This window comes from Arachis ipaensis, chromosome B08, assembly GCF_000816755.2.
Source record: "Arachis ipaensis cultivar K30076 chromosome B08, Araip1.1, whole genome shotgun sequence".
Taxonomy (NCBI): Eukaryota; Viridiplantae; Streptophyta; class Magnoliopsida; order Fabales; family Fabaceae; genus Arachis; species Arachis ipaensis.
In genome coordinates, this window is record NC_029792.2 from 41,260,192 (window position 1) to 41,270,185 (window position 9,994).

General features: G+C 34.2%; 1 protein-coding gene across 2 annotated transcripts; it reads right to left on the reverse strand.

The window, feature by feature from the left end:
* On the reverse strand, positions 4,385 to 9,657 carry LOC107613050 (probable protein disulfide-isomerase A6). Of its 2 annotated transcripts, none has more exons than XM_016314886.2 (13): positions 9,448 to 9,657; positions 8,903 to 8,968; positions 8,531 to 8,682; positions 8,020 to 8,104; positions 7,423 to 7,520; positions 7,242 to 7,297; positions 6,596 to 6,713; positions 6,483 to 6,510; positions 6,305 to 6,396; positions 5,800 to 5,956; positions 5,562 to 5,686; positions 5,279 to 5,378; positions 4,385 to 4,785 (listed from the first exon to the last, which is right to left on the reverse strand). In XM_016314886.2, the coding sequence occupies exons 2-13, from the start codon at positions 8,957 to 8,959 to the stop codon at positions 4,720 to 4,722; spliced, it is 1,134 nt and encodes a 377-aa protein (XP_016170372.1). In that variant the 5' UTR covers positions 8,960 to 8,968; positions 9,448 to 9,657; the 3' UTR covers positions 4,385 to 4,719. The 2 variants fall into 2 exon arrangements, with proteins under 2 accessions (XP_016170372.1, XP_016170371.1); XM_016314885.2 differs by having other exon boundaries at positions 9,443 to 9,657.

Below are 9,994 nucleotides of genomic sequence, written 5' to 3' on the forward strand. Positions count from 1 at the left end.
CTTAATGAATAAAAAAAATATTTTTTGTATTTATTTATTTTATATTTTTTAGAACAAAAAATTTCTACTTTTATGTATTAAAATATGTGATAATCTTCTTAATATATATATTAGGGGTGACAAAACGGATCGAGTCCGTCGAGTCGACCCGTCGAACCCGCTAAAAAGGTGGGTCGGGCTAAGATTTGAAACATGTTAAATTAAAAAAATTTACGAAACTCGCAAAATTTTTATGCAAATTTTTTTATAATATTAAAAAATCATATTGAAATGATATTTTAAATTGTTATACGGTAACAAATTTAATATGTTTTTTTTATTTTAATGTTATTATATGATTATAATTATTTAATATATGAAAAAATTACTAGATAGTATATAGATTTGGGGTGGCAATGTGGGCCGGCCCGCCCCGTCCCACCTAGGCCCGCACCATAAACGGAATGGACCGATCCGCCTCGCCAACTAAAGTGGGTATAAAATGCTAGCCCGTTTGACTTTGTTTTCTTTTTTTTTTTAAATAAAATTTATTTAAATTAACTAAAAAATAATAATTAAAAATAATATAAAACAAAATTTTAATTATTTTATATTTTTATATTAGTTATAGTATAAAATATTATTTTAATAAATAAAAAATACTCATATATTTTATATTTAATTATTTAAGAATAAAAGATTTTGTTGCCGTTTAAAGTATTGTGTATTAAAGTATTGCCATTTAAAGAATTTATTTATGTATTAGGATATTTTATATTTATTAGAGTTCATCAATACTCTTCTTTTATATTAGCCTTTGATTTTCATCTAATAAAATCTAATGGTCTATATGAGTATGGCTTATTCAATAAGCACATAATTGTTGAGCTCGTTTTAGACATACCCAGAAAAAATGTTTAAATTTGTGTTATGTGAGGGGTAAATATTGGTTTTATTTTGGATGCGAGAGTTATTGTCACAATCGTGTTAGTTGTAACTATAATTAAGGGTTAGGGTATTTATTTTAATAATTGCGACTTTTGGGCTAGTAGCATAGTTATCAAATTCGGTTCGATCTGGTCGATTTGATTGGAAATCCAGTCATTCGATTATTTGATCGAATCGAACTACTCGTTGAATCGTTTATATAATAATAGACTCGGAAAAACTCAGTTCGATCCGACGGATTTTATGTGAAACCAATGACTCGGCCGGTTAATCCAACCCGATCCGGGTCGTGTTTATTAATATTTTTTCTGAAACAGCGTCGTTTCAGGCCAAGCTAACTCCTCCCCACCTCCCCCCCAAAACTCCTTCTTTGAATGAACCCTAACCCACTGGTTTGAGTGGAACCACCCCCCTGGTAACCCCAGCCAGCCTCACCTCGTCTCTCTCCTCACCTCATCAGTCGTCAGTTTGTCACTTTCAGTCTCTGGGTCTCTCACCTCGTCACTCTCTCTGGGTCTCTCACCTCATCGTTCTCTCAGTCTCTCACCGTGCCCCTGCGTTCGCTTCGTCAAAACCAGTGAAGCAGCATCTGCTCCCTCGGGTAGTGGTGGTGGAGGTCGTCTTCTCAACCAAGTGAGCTCCAGTTTTCGACCCTGTTCTTTCTCTACTTCAATGTTGATTTTGGTAAATCTGGTGGTTGTTGAATGTAGTTGTTGCTGTTTTATTTAGTTTTTAGAGTTGTTGTTGCTGTTCTTTCTCTGATTCAATGTTAATTTCGGTGAACCTGAGCAAATTTTAGAGTTGTTGCTGTTCTTTCTATTTGTTGAATGTTAGTTTTTTAGAGTTGTTGTTGGTGAATCTCAGCAAATTTTAATTAGAATTGTTGTTGAATCTGGTAGTTGTTACTGTTGTATTTGGTTTTTTAGAGTTGTTGAACAAGGAAATTGATTAAGATAATGATGGATCGAGAGACAATGCTATGGAAGATATGGATGCAAATCAAAATGAGAAAAATGTTAATCAAGCTCCAAATTTATCCTATGAAGATATTGATATCGACTTTGAGATCATCCCTTGCACTTGATTTACCGATTGTATTATCTTTTACTTGCCTTTGTCGATTTAAATTGAAAAATTATTTTGTAATAGAAACTAATTTATTATTATTTTTAGATAATTAGTTATGTTTAAAATTGATATTAAATTATTAATGTTTATAAAAACTTATATTTTAAATTTTAAAATATTATTTTAATTTTTTTATATAATTTTATTTTATTTTGTTTTTTAGTTATGACCAGTTAATCGAGTGAATCAGTGATTCATCGGTTAAATCTGTAATCCGATGACTCGATCATATGAGGGATGAATTAACAGTTTGGTTTTAATAACTATAGTTAATAGTGATTTAATGTTGTTGGATATTTGAGATGGATGCATGCTAATTGAAATTCAAACAATTAGTATAGAGTAATGTTTGGTTACGTTCTAACCATAAGTGAACAATAACCCATTTGAACAAGGAAGAGTATTGAGAAAGTTTGATGGAGCCAATGGATTGACTATTTTGACTTATGAGACCAATTAGTCCATTAGTAAGGATTTTCATTTGAACGTGTAAACGAAATATGGAAAAATTTTTAAACACGTATTAAAAATTTATTTTTTAATACTATTTTATTATTTTAAAAATAATATTTTTATACCTATAAAAATTAATTTTTTTATAATTATATGTACTCGTATTTCATTTACACTATAAACAAAATACGTGAAGTACATTCATTTTTACGTATTACGTGTGCACCCATAATACATGTTTAAAAATTTTTCCATATAAAATATGAGATACAATGCATTTTGGTAAAAACGTTATAATTGATGTAAATCGATAATTAATAGAATTATTTAATTTATATAAATAAAAAATCCGTAGAAATTGAGATTCAGCAAAACCTTTTTGTTCAAAATAACCAATTATATTGGGACATAATTCATATACCATGAAATCCTAGATAAAAAAACATGCATAGACTACCGAATCATTCATCATATTTTGAAATTTCAGAATTTTTGTTGAGATGAACTAGACTAAATCTCCATTTTAGTCTCTGAGATTCACGCAATTATCTATTTTGATCTTCAAAATTCAAAACTATCTATAATGGTGTCTTAGATACACCTTTTGGCATCATTTTGGTCCCTAACTTCTTTCTGGTTGACGTAGCAAGATTTGTATTTAAACCCAATGTGGTATCTGAAACTCTAATTTATTCCCATTATTGTTCTGAGTTCCTTTCTTCTTTATCTTCCTTCTTCCTTCTTTTTCAATTTCCTCTTCTCCTTGTTCTTCTTTGTCGTTCATAGCCATTAGTAGAGAAACCATGATTTAATGTGGGAGCACCGTAGCTAGAAGCTCAATTCGCTCTCTTTAGAGTAGTAATTAGGTCAGATTGCAACCGGTCATCTCTCTCAACCTCTTGGCGACGGCAGCTACTCTTTTTGCCACTGCCAACTCCTCCTCCTTCCATTCTCTCTTCTCTTCTTTTTCCTATGTTTTGTCTTTCTCTTATTTAAATTCTCATCCTTACAAGAGCAAAGGTTACCGAAAGCTTCTTCGTTAAAAAACCCCATCTTTCCAAAATAACCCTTTTTTCTATTGTTGAATCTGATTTTAAAATAGGTTTATAAGTGATTGATGTTGTTCTTCTTAGTATTATAGGCAGTGGAAATAGATTGCATGTGAGAAAGTGTGGCTATGTAATGGGTGGACGGTTCATGAGGTGGGGTGAACCTATGAAGTGTGCTGGCAATAGATAGGGATATGAAGTGCAAGGGATGGTGAGAGTGATGGTGATGATAGGTAATGGTGGTGAAAGGATGACAACGGTGGTGGTAATAGTAATGATAATAATAAAAAGAGAAAAGTGACGAAGAAGCAGCAAAAAAGGAAGAGAACAACATTAATAATGTGCATAAATTAAGATTTCAGAGACCAAATTGGATCCTAAATCAAATCTTGTTATGTCACCTAGCTGTTACAGCTCCTAGCATGTCAATATTTTGCCCGAGAACAACATTAATAATGTGCATAAATTAAGATTTCAGAGACCAAATTGGATCCTAAATCAAATCTTGTTATGTCACCTAGCTGTTACAGCTCCTAGCATGTCAATATTTTGCCCCCTAAGCATTTCATTAACCAACTCAGCGTCGAAAAGAACCTAGGGACTAAAATGGAACCTAGGGACTAAAATGGTGCCCGAAACTATATCTGAAATACTACTATGTGTAATTTTGAATTTCGGGAATCAAAATATACTACTATGTGTAATTTTGAATTTCGGAAATCAAAATAAATAATCGCGTAAATCTCAAAAATCAAAATAGGAATTTAGTCGATAATCTAAATGGATTATATCATCACTTTTTTTTTTTTGACGATTATCACTAAACCTAAATCTAAACGGTAGAAATGTCATCAAATTAATCCATTTCTAGGTACTCAGTTATGGTTGCCATTCCCCCATAGCAATTATCACGTAAAAGTGAGTGTCATCAAACATAATGGTAAATGTCATCATGTTTCAAAAATCCCTCGGGTCAAACTATAGAGATGGGGACGAGAGAGACAACATATCTTCCCCCAAAATATCTATGCATTCATTATACAAGGCCAAAGAGTCACAAGAAGTCTCCATGCTGAAATCTTCCTGCTGTTTTGGCATCTCAAAATGCTGGGGTCGGAATGCTATCTTGGAGGATAGATGGCTAACAAATGTTCCTCTAAGTTTATGCAAATGCTGACAAGATATTCTTCTTAAGTGTCAACTCATCAGCCTTTGACGGGCTAACAGCCTGCATCAATCAAACATGGACCATTGAGTACAAAAAATGTAAATTTGCTTCAGAATTATGTCTAATTTTATTTTTCTTGATTTAGTTTTTTTTTTTTTTTTGGGTTGATAAAGGGAAAAAAACAACTATGGCAGTGGGATCATCCGAGAGAAGAGAACCAATAGAAGAAGGGGGAACAAGACAGATGCAGGCCCAAATCAAAATAATGACCCAAACGGATAACTATAGGACAGATGTTTTCTCGACACATCCCCGACAACCTTGTGAATAAGAAGCCTTCATTTTAAGGTTAAAAGGTATTTTTATGATGTGACTTCTTCCTCAATATTCCTTGACAAAAACAAGTTCTTATAAAAACTGCTTATAATTTATGAAATGATTTCTTGACAGATATAAACTTTTTCCTTCAATGTCCCCTTTTTTTCTACAAAATAGTTCAAAATAAAGCAATAAAAATAAGTTAAACCTTGGTTATTTTAACTGAGAATATTACCTTCTCAAGAATGCGCTCTAGGCGCTGGATTTCATTCTTGGCATAATCAGAACCTTTCTCAGTAAATTTCTTTGCAGCCTTCACGTACATCTTTCCGTACCTAGTGAAACAGAGTTATATTATTGCATCCAGGTTAACAACTATCTGAACAAGAAAACCATTAGAATTAGGCATCTCTGCCCTAACTGCTTCCTCTTAAACTTTTGGCCGTTAACAAGAAAAAGCACAGCGACGCCAACATAGAAGCAATTCAATTACGGCAACTACATAATGGTGATGTTACCTTGAAGCAGAACCCTGGAGCTTATCAACTTCCTCTTCAATGCGGGAAAATACAGCCTTTTTATCTTCATCACCGGCAGCAACAAACTCCTTTACCAAGGCATCCAAGCTTTCAACAATACCAGCCTACAAAAAAGTATCAAATATATGAACAAAATGCAGAACATAAACTCCGAAACCACCACCACAAGGAGAAAAAAAGTTCTTGTTTGTCCCCTCTTAAATAGCATATTACTCACTTTTGATGTAAGCTGCCCTTTCCCATCACGACTTGTACCACATTTCTCATTGATAAATGTCACAAAGTCATCCAAGTCCCTCCCACCTTCATAATCTTGTCCAGCTTTGTTGGTCTTTGGAAAGAACTTCAATGTAGGAAACCCACTCACATCATACCTGCACAAAGATTCCAGCAGATCCAAATTATTTATCATATTGTGATCTTCCGGGCCTATGATCTTCACCACCTTTGTTGCTCATGTTTTATCAGACTTTAATCATCTGTTTCACTTCATTTATAATATACTGAAGTGAGCACATGAGCTGAGAAATATAACCCATGACATCATACTAGAGGTAAAACTGCACCATGACTTGAAAAAAAAACAAAGACAAACAATGAAGCCTTTCAACATGTGCCTTCATCTTAAAATAACTCCCTTCTTCGGTTGGAATATTCAGAAAGATTTATGCCTATCGAACACTAGTTTTCTTAACAAAATAGATCGGGTGGTTAAAACGTACTTTTCAGCAAGATCCCTGTATTTATCAGCATCGAGATTCGCAATCACTACATCTTCCTCAAGTTTAAACGCTGTGGCAACTTTCTCATAAGTCTACAGGTGGAATAAAAATAGTGAAACTTCATATTATTTAACCCAACATTAAATTGATAACAAGGTAAAATAAGATATTTACTTACAGGAGCAAGGTTTTTACAGTGTCCACACCTCACTTAAGAAAAACAACAACAAAAGAAAAAGTAACTAAGATAAAAAGTTAGCACAATAACAATATAAAATTACAGCCAAGTACCATGGTGCATAAAACTCAACCAATACATCCTTAGTTTCATCCAGAACAATGTCGTTAAAATTCTCAGCTGTGAGCACGACAACATTGGAGGGAGTTGCAGCAATCTTCACATTGGTTCCTGTAAACAAAATCCCTTGTCAGAAAGTACCACTATACGTGCAAGGATGAAAAAAATAACATTAAAAGAGAATAAGGTATAAGTTAAAGATAACTAAAAATTGGGCTGACGCTCCACCTCATCACTAGTAAAGCTAAAATAACTAGATGAGGTGTGCAGAGTGCAGACTATGTTTTACTATGTGACATGACCAATGGTGTAAGATATTTGATTCCACATATCACATATGACCTATTCAGGAAGCTACTGATAGGAACAGGTTTGGATTGGTTTATAGGAGGAGAGGTAAGGAGTAGATAAGCTGAATTTTCACTACTTAATTCATAATTGTTGCTGGTTGGCTGCTGGTTAGCTCTATTAAGCTAGTATAGCAGGTTAGCAGCAGTAGTTCTAGGCTTAACTGCTGCCAATAAATACTAGGGATTAGTTAGTTCTAGTTAGTGAGAAAATTCTGTTCAGTTTGTTAGTTCAGGAGAGGAAAATTCTCTCCACAGTTGGTTAGATCCAACTGTGTATTTCAAACAGTACCTCCTTCTGTATTGACAAACTCAGCAAGTGATTCTGCAGTGCGTGGCCCCTCGTACCTACAGATATATTTAAAATTCAGGTATTAAGCATGAAGGAATGACAGCTTTGACAAAACAGGTAACCATGAAATGAGATAAAATATAGTATCAATATATGTTTTGAATGGGCAATGTCTCCTCACTTTTTGGGTTCCAAAGATCCCTTTGGGAACCACTGAATTGTTGGGTACCCAGAGACACCATATTTGCTGCAAACACTCTTGTGTTCATCACAGTCCACCTGCAACACGTTAAAAAGTAAGCCTTTTCAATTTATCAATGACAAAGGTCAACAAGAAACCATAAAGCATACAAGGGCAAGCATTATATGGAATGTGAACCAAGTCTTATTACTTTTCACAGTCTGTCCCCTCTCTTTCACTTCCTCAGTTTATGATTACTTCATTATAACAACCATATTTGTTTAATACCAGAGAAGAAAAAGGAAGGGATATCATTTTGAAGATGTACGAGAAAGTGAAGGGAAGGAAAGTATTTCATTATATAAGAGAATATGTGCTAAATGCTAATTTAAGAATAAAAACTAAAAAATCAAAATGATAGATTATCCCAAAAACAAGAAAATCTTTCTACCATCCTAGTTAACTAAAACTTGGCATTGAACCATAAATACATAAGAACACTGGAAGCTCAACACACATTGCAAAATGAATCATATTTGAAAGGTGTTGAATATAGAGAAACTGAGAAAGTGATAAACACCACTTGTGCTTGCTTACCTTGCCAATTAAAACAGATTTGGCTTTCTTGAAGCTGGAACCGAGCTTTTCATATTCAGGGGCAAGCTTTTTACAGTGCCCACACCTATGGTAACAAAAAATGGTATGAGAAACACAGATTGAGAATTAGAAAAAAAATGTGCATCTTATCTTTGCTGGATCGCAAAAAAAAAAAAATTGACACGATGAATCACCCGACAGAGTGAAAACCTGGCAACTTTCTATATATATATAACGAACTCAGAACCTTCGGTTGGCACAAAAAAAGTCTCGTTGGTACCCTCACTCTCTCTAGTGTCAATTATACAGAGATCTTATCATCTAATAACTTATATTAAAGGAATCAAATCAAAGAATATAAAGTTAAACATCTATTAATCTACAAAATCAAAGAGATAAAGGACAATAACACATTCTATTCGAACTGTATACTGAACTAAACCCTAGATAAGGTAAAAATTGAATCAACAAAGGAACCAAAAATGGATTGGTGATTATTTTATTTTATTACCAAGGAGCGTAGAACTCAACGAGTGCTCCTCTGTCCTGACCAACCTCCTTCTCAAAGTTATCTTCGGTGAGCACAACAACATCATCTGCAGAGACAGATACGAAGACGAGAGCAAACACCAACACTCCCAACGCTAAACCCCTGCTCCAGATCTGTGCACGCGTCAAAGTGTCAGAGGTGTTCGGGGTTAATTAATGGTCTAATTGTTCTGCCTATTTACAAAGATCGAAGCATAAAAGTGGAACCAGATATTGCCTTCATCAAATATTCATCATACTATTATATTATCAAACATGTAGTGCTACTATCTGTTATGCTTTAACAAAAACACAACGCTAATTTTATTTGTGGAGCTTCCAAGTTTCAACATACCTTCTTTCTCGAATGGAGTTGAGCAGCTAAGATGCCATTGTCAAGTTTACGGTGCATCTTCTGGATCTGTCACCCAAGGTGCCCCGTTAATAAGAGTTAAGTTTCCACAACTGAAATAATTAGCTTGGCTTTGTGCAAAGGACTTTAAAATATTCACTACTAATGCTATTGGACTTTTTGGTTAAAAGATAAGCGATAAAGAAAGGTGTCTGCAAAATAGGTTCATTGCATCTCCAACCAGAGATGAAATATGTATTCATTCAATTGAACCAAAACCAGTTTCTCATAATCATCTATCAAAATATTCTAGAATTGATTAGATTAAATAAGAAAGAGAATGAAATCTGAACCATTATCACAGTCATTTGAAACATCCATCTCTAGAAAAACTCAAAAATAGGTCTAAAAGCAGACATCAAATGCAAGGTAAGGGATAAAGAATAACAGATCTGATAGAACACCACCGAACATCAAGAACAGCTTCAGACTCAAACGGGAGAAGACGAACAAATAAACAAACAAACAGGACCAGCGAAGAACCTCACCGAAGACGACGACGACAGCGAGCACGAGGCCTTGCAAAAGAATATGAGTGACACCCAGAAAAGAGAAGCCTGATCGGAGACGACACCAAACGCAGAACCAAATCTGACGAAAGAAAAGTAATAAAACCAGATCTCAAGTCCAAGAGGCACGCTTGAATTACTAGGAACCACGTTGGGTTGAACAAGGGTTTAATAATTTATTATTGCTGTAGGGATACATGGGGAAAGAAAAATTTCGTACGTAGTCGAGGTAGTATTGAATTATTGGGTTATTGGGTTACGGACTTAACGTTACGGGTGACGAGCTGGTCTAAATCTATCGGACTGGTCTGTGTATCCTGCAAAAATAAAGCGAATTAGGTTAGAAAATTGGGACCGTCAAATAGTAAAAATTTATTTTAAATTGTGAGTTTTAGTGGGGTGGGGCGGACTTCTCCGTCGAACGTAGTGTTTTTTTGATAAGGGGATATTTTTGTAATTTTTTTGCCAAAATCTAACTTTTTTCAACCTAACTTATAAGAGAATGAACATAAAAATTGAGTGTTTT